Source organism: Pleurodeles waltl, chromosome 7 (genome assembly GCF_031143425.1).
Source record: "Pleurodeles waltl isolate 20211129_DDA chromosome 7, aPleWal1.hap1.20221129, whole genome shotgun sequence".
NCBI classification, from domain to species: Eukaryota; Metazoa; Chordata; class Amphibia; order Caudata; family Salamandridae; genus Pleurodeles; species Pleurodeles waltl.
The window spans coordinates 1,214,298,312-1,214,317,755 of record NC_090446.1 but is presented as its reverse complement, the minus strand read 5'-3'; the positions used below and the strand labels follow the sequence as shown (position 1 = coordinate 1,214,317,755).

General features: G+C 45.6%; 1 protein-coding gene across 1 annotated transcript in view; it reads right to left on the bottom strand.

Moving 5' to 3' along the window:
- The window catches only part of B3GNTL1 (UDP-GlcNAc:betaGal beta-1,3-N-acetylglucosaminyltransferase like 1), a 1,877,148-nt gene that overhangs the window by 80,968 nt on the left and 1,776,736 nt on the right, over positions 1–19,444 (bottom strand). Inside the window, exons 10-11 of the mRNA XM_069200350.1 lie at positions 13,382–13,450; positions 2,761–2,835 (exon numbers count right to left, since the gene is read on the bottom strand). Of these exons, the coding sequence (XP_069056451.1) occupies positions 2,761–2,835; positions 13,382–13,450 (144 nt within the window). The remainder of the gene's footprint in view (positions 1–2,760; positions 2,836–13,381; positions 13,451–19,444) is intronic.

Sequence of the window (19,444 nt, the reverse complement as noted above, 5' to 3'; positions counted from 1 at the left end):
TTTCTTTGACACCGAATAGGTCATGGTGGTTGATTCTCATACATTCTTGATATTTATAACCTTTATAATGTTTTGAATTCACTCATATGGTTGAGAACTAAGTTATATCTTTGTAATTTGCTCTGGGAAATATGACCAATTGAGGTTTGTTGTGTACTGTATTTAGCAATAAAAAGCTTGAAGCTAAAAGATACATCCTTCCCTATGTTCAATAGAAAGTTTGAAACTAAAAGATACACTCTTCCTTATTTTCAATAAACCTTTGAAACTAAAATATACACCATTCCCTATTTTCAATAAAACGATTGAAACTAAAAGATACATTCTTCCCTATTTGCACTAAAAAGTTCGAAACTAAGTAATACACCCTTCCCTATTTTCTATAAAAAGTTTGAAACTAAAAGATATGTCCTTCCCTATTTTCAATAAAATGTTTAAAACTAAAAGCTATTCTACCTGCAAGGCCAGAAAGGACTGTACCACCCATGAAATCACCCAGATCGGCGATCCCAATCAAATCCCATCTCCTAAATCCCTCCAACCCAGCCACCTGAGGCAACAAGCGGTCTGCCACAACAGTGTCCTCTGTGTCAGCCTCCCCCACCAACCCAGTCATCAAAGTACATACCCCCCATTGCCCACTTTTCAGATAAGTACGCAGGGTCGCTTTGGGTATTGTACCATACATTTTTGATGATCAGAAGATGCAATGCCTGATAGTACGACTGAATGTCTGCTGCAGCGATACCCCCAGAATATTAAGATTGAAAGCACTTACCAAGGGCAATGCGGGACGTCCAGCCTGCCCAAAGAAAACTATTATGAATGGAATTTAGAATGCGAAACCACTGTCATGAAATGGGGTACAGGAAATGTTGTAGTTGATAAAGAAACCAGAACAGCAGATTGCCCAATTAGGGACAAAGGAAAGACCAACCAGACCCATATGTCTTCCCTTAATCGAGCGCGAACAGGTTTTAAGTTACTCATCCACGCCAAAGTTGCATCCGGTGACACAAAAACACCCAGGTAGTTAAACCTACCTGAGGCAATCCACGATCATGACCCCCAGCCGAGGTCCTGCAGGCAATCATTAGCTGGGTACACACTAGATTTTGACATACAAAGACATAAACCTGAAGATTCCCCAAAAATATGCATGACTTGTAATATATGAGTCCAGAAGTCTACAGGGGTAGTTAAGAAAAAGAGGTTGTCGTCTGCGTATAATACTATTCGATCAGATAGGCCCACACTCTACTCAAAGCCCTGGGCTTCTGTGTCTATCCTCACTCACAGCTCCAGGAGCTCCATGGCAAGAGCAAATAGCAAAGGGGAAAGGGGACATCCCTGCTGTGTCCCCTGCTGAATAGGTAACGGATCTGAGCTGGCCCCAGCCACCCGCACCGCTGCTGTCTGATCAGTATATATAGTAGTTTTAGATATGATTGAAACATTCGGCCAAAATTAGGGTGACAAGAGTGAACAGGTATACTAAGCTCACTGAATCGAAGGCTTTATCAATATCGGCCAAGAGAACCGCAGCAGGCCCTTCCAACCTATCAGCCAATGCTAGAGCTCTGTATAGGAGCTGAATATTTTGCCGGGGAACACAATGTGGCATAAAGCGGGCTTGGTTGGGGTGAACCAAGTCAAGAATCAAGCTATTAATCAGGTTGCCAATCTCTTCACGAGGATCTTCACCTCCAGATTTAGAAGGGAGATAGGAAGATAGGAGGAATGGGAACCCCACTATGTTAGCATGTCGCCAGTCAGGAGGGATGGTGGCTCTGTCAACAGCTGACTGAATCACCCCCAACATGTGCTCCTGGAGTTTAGGCATAAAGGCCTTGAAGAACTTGCACAAGAACCCATTAGGCCCCGGGGTGTTCCTGGGGTGTAGATCTGCCAAGGCCGACAAGACGTCCTCCACAGTCCTCGTCCGAAAGGGCCTGTTCTGTAGATGTGAGAGTTTAAAGGGGGAGAGCCATCACAAAGTTCTCTATTTGTTTCTATGGCAAGACCTCCAGTCGAGTGTAGACATCTTGGAAGTGGGCAGCAAAGCTGCAGGCCACCTCCCTAGGAACAGTAAGTAGAGCACCCTTCGCATCACTTACCAGAGGGACAATGGGAGGATGACAAGAGCCCTGACACAGTTTATTGAGCATTTTGCTTGATTTGTAACCCCCCCCCCCCCAACTGGTACATGCAGATCTGGGCTGCCAATCAGGACTGCTTAGCCTCCCCCAAGAGGGTATGTTGATATTGCTGTTGTACGAGGCCCAACTGCCTACATGGCTGCTGCCCACACTCCCTACGTCCCCGCACCTCCAAGTCTGCCTTCTGGACCTCAAGATCCAACAGGTCCTGCGCCCGACGTCTCAGATCCCCGATGCAGAAACTAATATTCGCTCCCTGTTGCCTGAGTTTCGGCACCTCCTACAGAGTCCCCCGGGACTTTGCCAAACTGATGTTAATTGCAAGATGTTCGTCTGTGGACTGCTCTGTACAGTCGGATTTCTTAAGTGCCAGGGCGACAAGCTCCAGCAGAACGCCTGGTGCTGACAACCCACCCAGAGTAGGATGGCCACGTTTTTTTTTGTTTTATTACATGAGGTGGGCATGGCAACAACAGTGGTTTCCAGGATCACATCTGAAAAGTAGCTGTGTAATGGCCTCAAGCATACAGTTCTGTGCACGCATAATACCACCCTTCCACAATAGATCACTTATTTGAATCTACTTTAGTGAGATACTTACCAGCTTGACACAGATGATGAAGGGGGGTTTTGCATTTTTGTAATGCTGTATTGGAATCTTTGGTTGTGGTCGTACCTGTTAAAGACAAATGAGCAAATAAATATTTAAAAGATAAGGAAGCTTAAAGTTTATGAAAAGTTACATTAATTTGGACATTGCAAACCTGAAGTATTAACACCTTTTACTTTTTAACATGAAACAACGCACTCTAACCTAATTATTATGTGAACATTATTCTGCGTTATGTCATGAGGAGCCATGTTACTGTAGAGTGTGTTATATGTTTGAACCAAAAAAACAGGATTTCTGTTCTTTTATTGTTCAAAACCAGGGCCGCACAGGTCTTTTATTTAACCAGTAATTTTCCTGGTGGGCAGGAGGACTGTGCTGAAAGTCGAGGACCGCTCTTTTTGTCTCTGTCTCATTCTTCAGCTCCCAAGATTAGTTGCAGCAGGCACAGGTGGGCTTTAAGATAGTGAGAGGACGAAAGTGCAGATGGGAGGGGGAAAGTATAGAACAAGTGATCAGAGTAGAAGAAGAAAGGGGACAGAAGGAGAAAGGGAGAATGGATGGACGGAAAGAGATTGCACAAGGAGACAAAGGGAGCAGGGCTGGATTGAGCATTTCCTGCCAAGGAAAAAGTCCAGTTGCTTACTCAAAATGTCCATACACATCAATCTTTCAGTTTGCCTGCTGACCAAGATAGAGATTTCATATGGTCATTGACTAAAACACAATCCATTTTTAATTCTATAATCCCATGTACTTGCGGTAGTCACCAGAGGAAACCAAGGAAATACAACATAGCATGTTAATCTTTAGAAAATGTGGGAAGAGGCAGATCAGTGCACTACAAAACTCATAGGCCCTATTATTCAGGAGTAATCACAGAAAGACATGGTTACGGCCATGTCATTCACTGATAATTATAGGCTATAGTCTTACAGATAGCAACTGAAATGACATCCAACAGCTTTTGAAGACCTTATAGTCAATCTCCCAAATTACCAGAAAACAATCCAATGCAGAATCATTCCCTAAAAGGCCTACGGAAAAACAAAGCCACATTATAGCCCCAAACCCAATGGGAAATTACTGATCAGGAAATACTGAAAGTGTTACAACTGGCAGTATGGAACTCTGATGTTTATTTGCACATCCCTCCATTTGTACACTTCCCTTTCTGCTTGGCTACATAGATACATATCTCAGAAGCAGACGAATAAGGGCGGAGGCTCAGCAGATCTTCAGTATTTATAATGTCTCTCTTGGCCACAAGAGCCAATGTCTACAAGGAGCCTCTAACTTCGGGAGCCTGAGTGTCACCTCGGGGTCCAAGACGCTGGGTATGTGTATAATATTGGCTAAGGTGACATGCATTTACCCTCAGTGTTTAACAAGGACTGGCCATCCCCAATCCAAATGGCAGAAAGTCCTCTCCAAATCCCCACAGCGCATATATGCAGTATTCTGGGATCTCCCCATTTTCCAAAGCCTATCCATGATGTGGTACACCTGATAAAAATAACTGAACTGAATCATCCATAAATTAGAGGGAAAACTGAGAATCTGGCTGCCAATTTGGCATCCTGTCAATCATTGTTATCCATCTCACCCACATCATTCTCCCAGGGTGTCCTCCATTCCAGAAATGGGTCTGAAATGTGGAGTAAGAGGGCTCTATAAAGCCTTACAATTCCCTCATGACCTAGTGGGCCAACCAACAATTTGCATCAAATGGAAGATAATGCAGCACCCCCTCCAGTGGTTCCTTATAAGTATATAACGCATGACAGCTCCTGAGATATCCGAAAAGTCATGATATGATCATTTTCCAAACTATCTCCCAGTTTGGAAATCTTGATCCTGTGTGTGGAAACTGGTGAACTGGTGACCTGCATTATCTGTTTCGCTATAGTGCCAACCCATACAGAGGTCTGTGCCCTAGGCTTGCCAAGCCACCTAATTTGTGAAAAGACTGTCTGCCAGCACATGAGCAATATCATCATTACCTGCAAAAGCAAGGCTGGTAGGCATCGCCTGTACAGGAGGCCCAGAGTACCCAGTCTTTCAAGGGTTGTCAACTATGATCAATTTGGTTTTATTGGAGCTTGCATACAATGGTTTGCTGTTTCTGGGTCTACATAAATTATTCTATGAATATAGGACTTCATTATATATATGTTTTCAAAACTGGTGAAAAATGTTTTAGACATGGACTTAAACCTCAACGTTGTTCTTTTTGATAGAAGTTTTTAATGCTGGCAAGCAGTTCACAAAAGTAATGATTTGGCGGTCAAGAATTCCCTGGCCAGCAAAAACACAATCAAGTATGTATCCATCAAGGTGGTTTGGCACCAGTGAGTTAGGACGCAAACTTGTGGAGCTCCCAGCCTAGTTACCTGATCCAGACTCATACAGAGCAATTGCGGCTGCTTTTGCCTACCAACCCTGCAGGAGGGCACACCAGGCTTCTACCCTGTCGGGCGAGGGCTGCCAATAATTCGGGGAATAGCAGAATGGCAATATATATTTTTTTTAAGGACGCCTGAGCGGCCCAAAATGGCGCCCCGGCCAGCACCCAACCGCAAAGGAGCTGACGGCCCAGGGAGGTGAGACAGGCCCTGCAAGAAGTGTGGGGATCGAGTCTTTGCTGGGGGCCTTGAGTTTTCCCACCTGCTCCTGGAGGTAGCTCGGAGGGTTGAGGAGGAGAGGGCCGAGAGACATGATCCAGGCAGAGTCACCCTTGAGGATCCCGTGCATCGAAGGAAAACAATTGCGCTGCCTGCCGGGCTCCCACCGGGCCAGGTGGGTGTAGCTAGCTACAGGTGCAATGGTGACCTTCCGCCGGGCATTAATGATTGCCAACTACTGGAGGTGAGTGGAGATTGCCTGCCCTGGTGAACTCCCAGCGGTGGACAGGGATCGCCCGGGCAAGGGAGGTCGCAGAGATGACAGGTGAGGATACTTCGGAGGGGAGTACAGACACGCCGAACCTCCTGTGACCGTATTCCAGCGGCAATTGGAAGAGTTGCATGGGCGAGGTAGGATTGAATGTGCAGAGAGCTCAGTTGTGGACTTTTACACCCTGCCTCCCCCTCACAATCTCCAGAGACCTAGGTGCTGGGCCTCTGCTATTCTGTGGGCAGCGGAATTGGAGGGGCCCTCAGAGGTAGCCGCAGACCTGGTGATCCCTTCCACACCTTTGGGACAGCCAGCAGAGTGGTAGCCCCCTGAGGCCCTCAGCACAGGGGATGCAGGACCGCTCCCTGGGCCCTGCTGAGGTTGGTGATCTGAGCCTGCAACAGAGGGACTGGTGGGATTGCCATTGTAACTTTGACAAGCCTGGCAGGCGGAGCCCTTCGTCTGGGGTTTGATGTTACTAAAGCCCTAGTCTGCTTCCCCCTGTGGACATAGGGACAAGGTATACACCGGATGGAGCTCTGTCCGTGCCATGGGGTGGGGGATCACCCTGTGGCAAGATGGGCCTGGCAGGCGGAGTGGTGCCAGACAGCGAGCGTAGCGGCTCTCAGAGGTGCCCCCACCTCATGCAGCCATTTACAACATTGACCATTCAACTTTCCGCTGATGTAGTGGCAACTTGGCTTAACTGACCCCACTGTGATACTGCCAGCTGTGATACTCTCAGAGACAAACACAAGACGGGCCTGGGGTCAGCGGAGGGTGGATCATCCACACTTACATCTGCAGTCTCAAACCTCTTGATGATGGGCAAGTGCTAAAAAAAAAGTGACAATAAAGACTCTGATCTGGTACGTGACACCCTGGCCACCGTGACTACCAACATGGAGTAGCCTGGGTAATCGGACAAAAGATAACAACACAGTGTCACTTTAGATACCATACTTCAGGCCATAGTGGTAACACATGAAGATCTAGAGCTTAAAATAGATACCATGGTTGCAGATCTGGCGCTTCTCAGAGATAACCAACATAGACTAGCAGAAAGGGTAACAACATCGGAACGAACACTGGAAACCCTGGGTCAGGAAGTAACCTCATTGATCACTCAGCTCTCGGGCATGGAAGGCAGAGTCAAAGTCCTAGAGCGGCGAGCAGAAGATGCCGAAAATCGAGCCAGGAGGAGCAATCTTAGAATAATTGGACTTCCTGAATGCATGGAGGGCCCTCGAGCAGACATGATGAAATTCTTGGAAATCTGGCTATGAGAAGAAACAGTGCCGGAGGGCCTCTCACCGTTTTTTGCTCTTGAAAGGGCTCATCGAGTTCCTGCTCATCCTCCACCTCCTGGGGTAAGTCCCAGACCTGTCATAGCCCGAGTACTACACTTCAAGGATAGAGACCATATTCTGGGGCAAGCCTGAAAGAAAGGAGACATCACGGTGGAAAGTAAGTCATACTTTTCCCCGACTTTACTAAAGCCATGCAACAGCAAAGAGCATTATTTACAGAAGCTAAGGCCCAATTTAGAAAAATGGGCCTTCCCTACGCAATGCTCTTTCCTGCTCGTCTGAGAGTTACTGAAAACTATACGTCCCACTTCTTCACCTCCCGCCTCAGGTTTGGGAGTGGATCAAGCAGCACCCTAGTCCAGGTGGTGACCCTCCACCCCCTACACAATGCAGTTCCCGCAAACGATGGAGAGCAAAGGTAAAACCGCCCAATAAGATGAATGCCAGCGGGTGGTGGCAGAGGTAGCAGCCATCAGTGAGTCCCGAACCAAGAACCAACCCATCATCAGAGAAAGGTACAGACGATATGGCTTACTCTGACTCAGACATGGCGTCCAATCTATCCGATACCACAGAAACTTCCATCCCACACCTCACATCAAGATTGGTGGACTATTTGATCTGATTCCCAGCTGGGCGCTAGGGGGTGGTGGAAGGAAGGGGATATGCGAGAGGACTGAGACAATGTACTATACAGCATACGTCGATTAGAAGACAACAGATATCACTAGGCAATGCATAAATATGATTGATGGGGCCTCCCTGGGCAGGTGGGGATGGAGGGCATCATGCCCCACCAACTATTCCATGACATTGAATGGGGCGAGGATAGCCCAATCTGAATTTGATTCTGAGTTTACTACTGTTAAATGTCTGAACACGGGGCGGAGAGGCTTGGGGACTCGACATCAACCCCCACCAATTACACAGTTGCGCATAAGTTGTGTGCATGCTTGTTGCCGAGTGTGTTGGCGGTTTGGATGGAGGTGCGATTGCTACTCTTCCTAGGGTGTGGGAGTTGGGAAATGTTTACACGTTTTCATTAGAATAGAAATTACAGGGTCCCCCTGCTCACGATGCTACATTCTTAGGAAACTGGGTAAGGAAAACTGAGGTGGCCACCATCCCCACGGGGGGAGGGCAGAACTACCTAAAACCCCACTTAACTCAGATACCATGGCTTCTCACCAGACATATACGTTGATTAGCTATGATGTCCGGGGACTCAATAACATGGCTAGGCGCTATAAGGTACAGACATATTTGAAGAGGCGTGGAGCCCACATTGCAATACTACAAAAAAATCACGTAACAGCCCCGGAGAGAGAGGCCCTTCGCAGGTGCTGGAGGGCGCAATTATATGCAACAGCATACTCTGCATTTGCAAGGGGTGTCCTGATCTGGGTCTGCCCAGGCATCCCCTTCCAAAAAACATGAGAACTTATAGACCCCAATGGGCGACACGTCCCAGTGATGGGTATGTTGGAGGGTCAGGACATAACCATAGTGGGACTCTATGCACCTAATACCAGTGGCGGACTGTAATTTTAGGAGGGAGGGGGGCGGGCGAGAAGTACACTCACATTCATTCATTCACATACGCAATCACGCACACACATCCATTCACAACACTCCTCAACATTCAAACATACACATACGCACCAAACATTCATTAAAAAAAAACACACACTTACCTTCAGCTCAGAGGTCCCAGGAGGGTTGGGATTGCTGCCTTCCCTCTCTGACTGACCTTTGGTCAGCCAGAGAAGGAAGGCAGCAGTCCCAACATCGTCACAGAGTGGGATGGGATCAGTGAGACTTCTGACCCCTCCCCACTCTGTGACCAGGTGTCACTGATTGACACTCACCCTGGGTGCTTCAGGGCTTAAACCTGAAGTGACCAGGTGGAAGTCAATCGGTGACGCTTCCCCTCGTCACCGAGGAGAAGGGCCTCAAGGAACCTTTGCTGAGCTGAAGAGGTCACGCCCAGCTGTGACCTTTTCAGCCCAGCAAAGTTCAGCTCACGCAGCCACGAGTTTGCGCAAATCATGCATGTCTCGCTCCTGGCTGCCTGATCTGAACATGAAGAGTGTCTGTCAGGCTGACCTTTGCTCAGCCTGACAGACACTGGCTCATGAGAGGCAAAAGGTGGGGGGCGTGGCCCCTCCGCCCTGAAGGACGGGCCTCGGCTGCCTAACAATGAACAGGGTGAGTTCTTCAATACGCTCTCTCACACGCTAGCTACACACCTAACTCAACCTGTTATCCTGGGAGGAGACTTTAATATAATTGCCAACCCTGCCCGACACAGGTCACATTCACCCCTGAGTGACTCCCCCGTGGTGAGACTGGCAAACAAATTCCATGACTGGCAATCGAGATGGGGATTGATAGATTCCTGGAGGGCGTTACATCCATACAACAGGGATTACTCATACTTCTGTTTCATGCACGACTTTCATGTTAGGTTGGATGCATCTAAAGGTACGTCATGCCGAATATCTCTGTGGTACAATTTCAGACCATAACCCGACCTTATTCTCACTAGATTGGTACAGGGACTGACCCAGAATTCCAGACTGGCGCCTCTGTGTTGACACACTAGATGTTACAGCGTTCCATCATACTGTCAGAGAGATCATCAGTAATTACTTTACAGAGAATGCAGGTACAACTGACATCCTTCTGACCGAATGGGACGCCTTTAAAGTTGTATTGTGCGGTAGATGCATTGCAGAGGCGGTCGGGGTTAGGCGCACTCTCTGCTAGGAAGCTGAAACACATGAACATACTTTGAGGGCTCTGGAATGGGAACGTTCTGCTAAGCTGGACCTACAACCTCAAATTGAAGATGCAAAAGAGCAGTTAGCTTTGCAACTACAAAAACTGTGTTGCTTTAACCATAGAGAATATATGATCCAAACTCATGGTGAGCGGGACAAAGCAGGAGCCCTGCTAGCATGGCTTGTTAGCCCTGCCCCCAAAAACTCACTCATCCTAGAAACAGAATCCGTCACAGGTGAGAGTTTCTATAAACAAGGGGACATCAATTGTAGATTTGAACAATATTAAACAAGACTCTATGGATCTCCCTGTGAGCCATTACAGGAACCACCAATGACATTCTTAGGCACAACTAGGTTACCACTTACAGGAGATCCGATTAGCCATTTAAAATATGGCCTGGGACAAAGTCTAGGGGACCGATGGCTTTCCTGTCGAGTTGTATGCGACCTATGTAGAAGAACTAGCCCCAATTCTGGTTGATTTGTATAAAGCGGCAAAAGACGATCGAACACTGCCAGCTTCCACAAGGGAAGCACTAGTGGTTCCACTTCACAATTGGGAAGGCCCCTCGAGACGTCAAGTCTTACCGGCTGTTATCTATGCTTAATGTGGACTATAAGATCCTCAGTAGTATTTTGGTTTCATGTCTCCTCCCCTTATGACCCGACTGATACACCCGGATCAAAGCAGGTTAACCTGGGACAAAGCACAGCATTGAACATATGCAGACTGTTGTCAAATTTGTAAACTGCTCATGGGAAGAAGATAGAGCAATAATTGTATCAATCGACATAGAAGGGGCTTTCGGGGCTGGGGTGGAATTTACAGCTGGACCAAACTCCTTTACTCGGGGCAGGTGGCACGTGTGCAAACGGGGAGTTATATCTCGACTCTTAAGCTGTGGGTTGAGGCACTCGGCAGGGCTACCCATTATCGTCCCTCCTATTTGCACTGGCTAGCAAGGCATAAATGGGGCAGTCATATAAAGAACCAGAGCGATCGGGGACTCTGCAACACATTGCACTATACGCTGATGACATGCTTTTATTTCTGGATAACACGGAGTCTGAGCTCCCAGAGGCCATCATCTGTTAGTTCAATTCGGCAACATATCAGGCCTTCGCATTAATTGGCAGAAGTCCTTAGTGTTCCCACTACATTGTCCTATGTCACAACCGCAGGTCGTTTATGGTACTATGTGGGACAACTCTTGAAGGAAATATCTAGGAGTTCAAATATATTGTAACCCAAAGGATATCCTGGAGGGCAACATGGGCACAGCCGTGAGAGCTCTCCATTAGAATGTGGACTTCTGGTCAACTCTCCCTTTATCGGTGGCAGGGCGCATAGCAGCGGCTAGGATGGTGGCTCTTCCCTGCCTCTCATACTACTTTGTTATACTATCAATGGCCCTACCATGTATACTGCTTAGGGACCTACAATTAATGCTGGGGGAACTTACATGGGGCAGAGGCAGACGCAGCGTGGCCATGAATAAACTTTGCCGACCTACCCTGGATGGGGGATTAGCTGCCCCCACATTGAACTATACTATTTAGCGACTAAACTACAATGGTTCGACCAGTGGCAACATAAATGACTAAACTTGGGGACAGGCACCCATCCAGAGATACCGCCTTACGGGACCTCTTCTAAATCCTTTTAACGCTCAGACGATATTTTCCTGACGCAACCAGGGACATTCAGGTGTTTCGCCATAATACTTTACAGCGCACCCATACCTATAGGCCCTGCTCCCCGGATCTACCACTGGGGGCATTAGTATTCCTGACTACAGTGGACTTGCTACAGGAGGTACGGAAGTGGGCAGACTATGGTATTGGCAAGATTGTAGACCGATACATGGATGGCAGCTTGTTTAAGAAAATGATGGAGACCTATGACCTCCCACAGGACACCTGCTCCACCTCAGGATAACAGCAATCATTCAAAAGCACTGGGAACAGGGATCGGCTGAACCTTCCCACATATCGGAGTAGTATGATACTCCTCACATCTGCGGGCAACAAACGAGCTATCACACTTTCATATCAGGCACATAGAGCTGACATCTACACACCGCTGACCTCTTTAAGACAAAAATGGGAGCGAGACAGGGGGAGCCAATTCATGGATACCCAATGGACGCAGATACTGGCTAACACATATCCGGTACCCTGCAATGCCAGATTTAATTATTACTACCTATATCAAGCCTATCTCACCCCAAGAAGGATTATGCAAATATACGGGGCACGAGATGTGCTGCCCTAGATGTGGTGAAAGCAGGGTGGAAATGCTGCACATGGTGTGGGACTGCCCTCAACTGCGGACATACTAAGAGGGTATAATCGAAGAAATCAATGGAGTGACGGATATGGCGCTACCTTGCTCAGCTCTCACCTGTCTATTGGGTGATGTCTCTCGCCCGACTAAACACAAAGTAACAACTACATTTGCAGACCTAGCTTTGATATTGGCAAAACGAGATATTACAATGAGGTGGAAGGCAACCGCTGCCCCTACAGTAAGCAAATGGAGGGCTACTCTCACGAAATGGGTGCAATATGAAGGGGCTATGCTTTTTCAAGAGGCGAAGAGGGGGCGTGGCACTATACTAGCGGCAAGGGCATGGAAGACCATGGTAGAGTGCCAGAAGATGCCTTCCCTGACAATTCATTGCTACCTGAATGAACATATGGTAAAGGAAAAATAAGCTACAACTGTTTGAAACTGAGATATGAACCATAGGATATGATTGCCTGGTTAAATATATAACTATTATTAAACGGAGCGGGAAGTGGGGTTACATTTTTCAGGGATATCACTATACCAATTTGAGATGTATTGTGACATATGTTTCTGCATTAATCTGTGGAATTACTGCCTGGGACTTTAACACATGTTTGACTAAAACGCTATGCACCTGTAATCTAGATCACAGATCGAATAACACTCATGTGGTATTGTTCGTCTATACATAAATACTGAACAAAATGTTGTTTTTAAAACAAAAAGCATATATCTATCAAAGTCAATGGGTCCAAAGGATGACTCAAACTAGTTCCTACGCAGATAGATATTCCTCACCATCATTTTAAGTCTTAAAGGTTACTATACACTTGACCCACAATACAACTGCTTTCACAAAATCTAGCCTTAAGGAAGACGAAAAATCATAATTATGAGACAAGTTTTGTATTAAGCACAGATAGACCTCCAGAGAAAGGACTTTTGTTAATCTTCAGTTTCAGTATTTAATGAGCACAGAAAAATCATGACTGGACTTCTGACAGGAACAGGAACTACAGACTTCTTTCATTTGGAAGAAAAATATAGCCAGCCTATCCCCAAACAACTATAACCATATATAGGCTCAGCTCTCTGCGAGGAAAAACAAGTACACAGAAATGCGTCAACTCAAGAACAGAGAAGGTCTTGGTTTCCATGAACTTAAGGAGAGAACACGTATCCATTACCCATCTGAGGTTTACTTGAAAACTCACTGTACACATGAATGTCGTTGGTTGCACTTGAAAATACACTTTCCCTACTGTCATCCACTTGCCATACAGCACCCAACAGTCAAATTCCTGCATTGAGTTGCACCAGATACAAACCTTGGACTCTTCATAGGTATAGTATCCCTTAGAAATTCTTCTCTCTGAAACATCACATAATGCAACAACCTGGAAAAGAGTAAAAAGACAATTGTCTATCACTGATACACGTTTTTAAAAAAGCAATCAGATCATCCAATAGTTAAAAAAAGTAATAAAGCATCAAGGTATTATAGTATAATAATGCAGAGTCAACTGTTATCTATCCTCTATGTACCTATTTTGGAGGTGGGAAATGGTATAGTGCTGCTTTTTAGGGTGTGGTTATAGTTAATTAGGGCTAAACAGGGCCACAGCCAGGTTAAGCGTTCCTTGGCTCCGCTTCTAGGTTTCTGCGATAAAATGGAAAAAAAAAAACATCCATGAGTCTGTTCTGGGGCCAGCAATAAACACAGTAACTTAAAAACAAACTCTCTTTGCAGGTTTTGGAAAGGGTGAATGTCCAAGGTCTATCTCACGCTGAACCCAACCAAGAGAGAGTTGTCTCAATTACCAACAATAGTAATCCACATTCATTTCAGGGATAGTTTGAGGAAATGATACTAGAAAGCGTTGCACTGCAACTCACTGAAAACAAGTTCCCCGACTTCTACAGTAATACCTCAGGTTCAGGACACATATCACATACACAGCTAGAACTGGCTGGTATACACTGATCATACACTGCAAAGTGAACCCACTCCAACCTGAAAAATGACTTCTAAAGCCTTGATGGCTGGAACGCACTAATGACAAGTGTCCTGTATTTCAGATGCAATTTCCAAATATCTCTGAAGAGTGTTCTGCATGTAGCCTTCTGGCTCATTAAAGGTGTTTGGAAACTTGACATAAAAACTCCAAAAACTAACTCCACTGACTTTCCCTGCCCCCAAAATATCCTTTTCAAGACCTGCTGCATTGTCTAAAAGACAATCAGAGAGGCAGTTGACTGTATATCGTGACCAAGATCTATATTCACAGCACTGCCGGACCAGAATCCACTAAGGAAACAACTAGCCACTAAGATGACTTCTGCTACGATATGAAGAGGTGAACTGTGTCCAAGTTGAGATCTGAAAGGTGACATCTCTTCTTCACTTCAGAACGGAAAACAAATCCTTACTCTTCAAGCAACACCTCACTTTTGAGTAATCGCATTGTCAGGAAATGTACCTGAGCCTGAAAAACTGCACTCTACCACAATCATTACTGCAGCTTATTGCCATTTCATAAAATCCAACCTGGACCCTGACATTATATGAGCTACCATCATGCTACTCATCTACCATTCCTAGGAAAGATCATCAAGAAGGGACCTTCAAACTGGCTTAATGACAAGATGACTTTCAATGCACTCTTGAAAGACTACCTTCCTGCAGCATGGAGAAGGTAACCATCCACACAGTTCAGTGCCCTTCATATTACAGAGAGTGGTGACCTTTGCCTACTCACACAGGTTGAATTCCCTGCAGTCTTCGACAGAGTTAGCCCTAATGACACACTGGCTAACTGAATGGGATTCAACAACAATGTCTTAATTTGGATCATATCAGACAATCTCTAAAACTTCCTCTCGGTCCAAGTCCATTCCCATAGCATGCTGCCCGGAACTACATCTTGTTTAACTAAGGAACATGTTCATTAATACCCTTCCATGCGTAGGACGACTGGGAGACGTCCCAAATAACGGTGCTTGTGTGCATCGGACAGCTCCCAGCCATCCCCGCATTTGACACAGAAAATTCCTCTGGTGTGGGCACCAGTGCGATTTACTTCTGCCAAAAACAGCTTCAGGAGCTGGGCAAGGGCTTCCCCAGCACCCGAGGCTGTTCTTGGATTTTCAGTGAAATGACGATCAGCAGAGTCTGACATGTTGTCGTCATTTCACTGAAAACCTAAGTGTAATGAGCCGATAGGCTCATTTAATTTTCACTGCCTCAGTGTTCAAGGGGCTATCTCAACCCCCAGATCACGGAGGCAAACATGAGAGGTATCATTGCAAAGGGGAGACTCTCCCCTTTCAAATGGCACAGTTCCCTAGGAGATCCTGCTTGGGGCTCGCTGCAGGAGGGCATCCCCAATCAGTGATCCACCACTTGACACCAGGGACGGGGAAGTGGCCCGGTGGGCAAGGACTTTTACTCCCTCTTTATTTTTTCTGCCCATATTCAGTCTTTATGCCCCCCAGGAGGCAGATGAGGCAATAGCCCCTGATCTGCCTCCTGGGGTGAGGAGGGGAGGTGAGGGGGGGACAGAACGCCCACTAAGCACCTGGGATTCATTTTTTTAATCATGTAGGGGTGGGGGCTGCCCAGAAAGGGCATTGCAATGTCCCCATCCATCCTCAAAAAGGGGAACAATTTTCTTTTTAAAAGAGGGGTGGGGGCTGCCCACCACGGACATGGGCATGGCAATGCCCCCAACCCAAATATATGGGGACAAAGTCTTTCCGCCTGCCTGGGGGGCAGATGGGAGTAATTAGCATTTTTTACCCACAATGCTCTGCAAACCTCCAACTTTGCCTTAGAGTCACGCATTTTTCCTACATTTCTGTGATGGAAACTTCCAAAATCCGCAAGAATCCAAAAAATTTCTACCACCCAGCATTACCCCCTCCTGCTGATAAAAACTCTGACCCACTGTTGTGACTGGGCCTAGCGCCAGTGACAGGAACGGATCCAACCGAGGTCAATAGGAGTCTTCATGCAAGGGCTCCCATTGTCCTTGGTTTGATCCGTTCCTGTCGCAGCACTAGGCCCAGCCACACAAGTGGGGCAGTGTTTTTTTCGGCACTGGTGGGGCAATACTGGGTGGTAGGAATTTTGTGAATTCTTGCAGATTCCGTAAGTTTCCATCACAGAAATGTAAGGAAAATGTGTGATTTCAGACAAATTTTGCGGTTTGCAGGGCTTTGTGAATAAAAAAAAGCTAATGGGATCCACACAAGTTATGGCATGCTGGATTTCTCTAGGTGTCTGTTTTTCAAAAATGTACAGGTTGGCTAGGTTTCTCTAAGTGCTGGCTGAGCTAGGGTCCAAAATCTAGAGTTACCAAAATCAGAAAAAGATGGTCCGTTTTGGGTGGAAAAATGTGATGTGTCAATGTTGCATTTTGGCCTGTTTCCTGTTGTGAGCAGTAGCAGTACCCACACAAGTGAAGTACCATTTTTATCTGGAGACTTGTGGGAGCACAGAATAGTACAACATTTGTTACTACCAACTGGATTTCACTGCATTTGTGCCTTTTAAATGTAAGAGAGTGTATACAATGACATTTTGAAAAATACCCTCTAAATCATACACTAGTACTGGTACCCACAAATTCAAAGATGTAGAAATAACCACTGCTCCTAAACTCTAAATCTTGTGCCCATTTCAGAAATACATAAGGTTCCTTGATACCCTTTTTTCACTCTGCGTTTTTCACTATAATAATTGGTCTATACTCAGTACTCAATGAAAAACCATTGTATGGTGCAACTCAGTTGTTTGCTCTGGGTACCTTGGGTTTTTGGAGAACCAGCAACCAGAGGGGTCTAGCGGACATAATGGTATACTGCTTTTGTCAATCTGACCTTGTGCAAAAAGTTACAGATGAAAAACTTGTCACAAATGCCTGTCATTTCCTACTCATTTCAAAATGTATTTTCTTCAACAGTTATTTCCTTGGGGAAACCTTGAGGAATCTAGACATATGATCCCTTAATGAATTTGAAATTGTATGTACTTTTCAGAAATCTATAGTTGTCCTCAACCCCCCCATTGGTTTCACACAGGTTTCCACCAGAAACTGGAAGTAGGTTGAGAACTCAGAAAATAGGCTACTTCTTAGAAAATCCTAAAACTGTGGTACAAGTTTGGCTTTTTGATTCAGCTGTGTATGTTCCTGAAAGCTGGGAAGATGGTGACTTTAGTACAGCAAACCATTTGTGGATGTCATTTGTAGGGAAAAAAACAGACCCTTTTATCTGGAGCACATTTTCCCTGTTTTTCGCAAAAAACGCAAATTTTTGCCATATTTTGCTTATTGTCTCAGCCCCCACCAGGGAAATCTACAAACCCTGGGCACCTTTAGCATCCCCACGATGTTGGAAAAAAAGGACACAAATTTGGTGTGGATAGCCTACGTGGACAAAAAGCTATGGAGGCCTAAGAGTGAACTCTCCCAAACAGCGAAAAAAGGACTCAGCCCAGGGTAGGGGAAGAGGAAAGGGGGGTTTGGGGGTGGGGTGACATCTAGCAGTTAAAGGGTTAAAAGTGAGTTTAGTTTCAAATACTATTTCCTATGCCGTGCATTCTCAAAATACACTCTAGTTTATTGTTCTGTGGTCATACGGGTTGTATTTTCCACTGTCTAGAGTCAAGAATCTGCTATGTTGACTTAGAAGGCTTGTTTTTAGGAAGTATAGAGGTAATAATACTTGCCCTCGAAATTCATTTGTAGGATTAGCCCTTATTGGCCTTATTTTCAGTTCATGTTTCTTTCTTTTGTGCTTGCCACATCCTTTGCCAGGAGTGACTTACTTTAGGGCCAATCCATTCCAGAATCAGCACTGTAGTGTTGTGTGAGCAGCAAGGAAAGGACCCTTTTAGTTCCTCAAGGACTCTGTAGAACTGTGACCTGGGTGTTTGGGTGTGGTGACTGGATTTCAGTTTTAAATTGATGAGTTTGCGCTTGCATGTAGAATAATAAAGATGTGTACGACCAAGCTCCATGCTTTGCATGTTGATTTAAGAGTACCAATGAAAGAGGACAATGCTAAAACTGTAGTCGAGATAGGGGATACGTAACCTAAAAAATATGACTGTGCTCTCCCAGAGAGTTTGGCAAGGTCCAGCAAACTGCTCGTAGCGTGCCACACGTGCCTCCGTCGAAGTGAAAATCGGAGTTTAGCGTATGGGGTGTCAAAGCACCACCCCAGCCATTGCTGAGCTTTCGACAAATGCAAAGTCCTTACAGAGAAATGTATACAATATTGGTCAGGAACCTGCTGGTAAAACCATAAAAGAGGTACTATGCATAATGCAACATAGAGCTATAAGATATATTGGACAAAAACGCTAATGGTTGCGATCACCAGGTACAGAGAAGCGCCAGGGGCAGTGATAGTTGAATGCAAATTAGGAACATGATAATCTCTTACACAAGTTTGTCAACTACTTGCTGATACAGGTTTAATCTTGCAGGCAGAAAAGTGTGAGGTCCACAAAACAAAACTACAAAAGTACAAGCCTTGTCAGCTACTAATCCCCCACAAGATGTTACCATGTTACGTTCACTCCTTGGCATAGCAGTTACGGTTCTAGATACATACGTGACTTTTCCACTGTAAGCACCCCCTTAAGAGAACTAACAAAAAAAATGTTCCATTTTACTGGTCGCGTGAATGTGCACAAAGCTTTAAGAAAATCAAGTATACAACCAAGAATGCCACTGAAAGGGGCTACTTTGATCCAAAGCTGCAAAGGGAGGTTTGAGTTGATGCAAGCCGAGTCAGGCTGGGTGCAATCCTTGCTAAACACAATGGACACCCAAAGCCCGCATTCATATTGTGGCCTATGCAAGCAGAAGTTTGTCAGAAACTGAACGTGTATACTCACAACCTGAAAAAGAGAGTTTAGCAGTAATCAGGGTGTATGAACATTTCCAAGTAAATGGTAAAACCTTTTACTCTTGTAACTGATCATCAAGCATTGCGTACTATATTTGGCAATCTAAAAGCCAAGTTGCCCCCAGAACTGGATGTTGGGGTTTGCGACTACAGGACTATGATTACACTATTGTGCATCAACCAGAGAAGGATCAAAAACCTGCTGACTAGTTTTCATGACCTCCAGTACAGTGCCAGGGTTCCCCTTCCAAAGCAGCTCAAGCCTACATTAACTTCATTGTGAAGTCAAATCCTCCTGCTGCTTTTGCTTTACTACAAATTAATTCTGCAACAAACAAAGATAGTGGCATGCTGATACTAAAGGATATCATTACACATCAATCCAGAAGACAGCATATTCGACCTCTCATGTTTGACAGTGAATATCAGAAGTTCAAGAATGTAAAAGATTAACTATCAGCTACTCAAGAAGG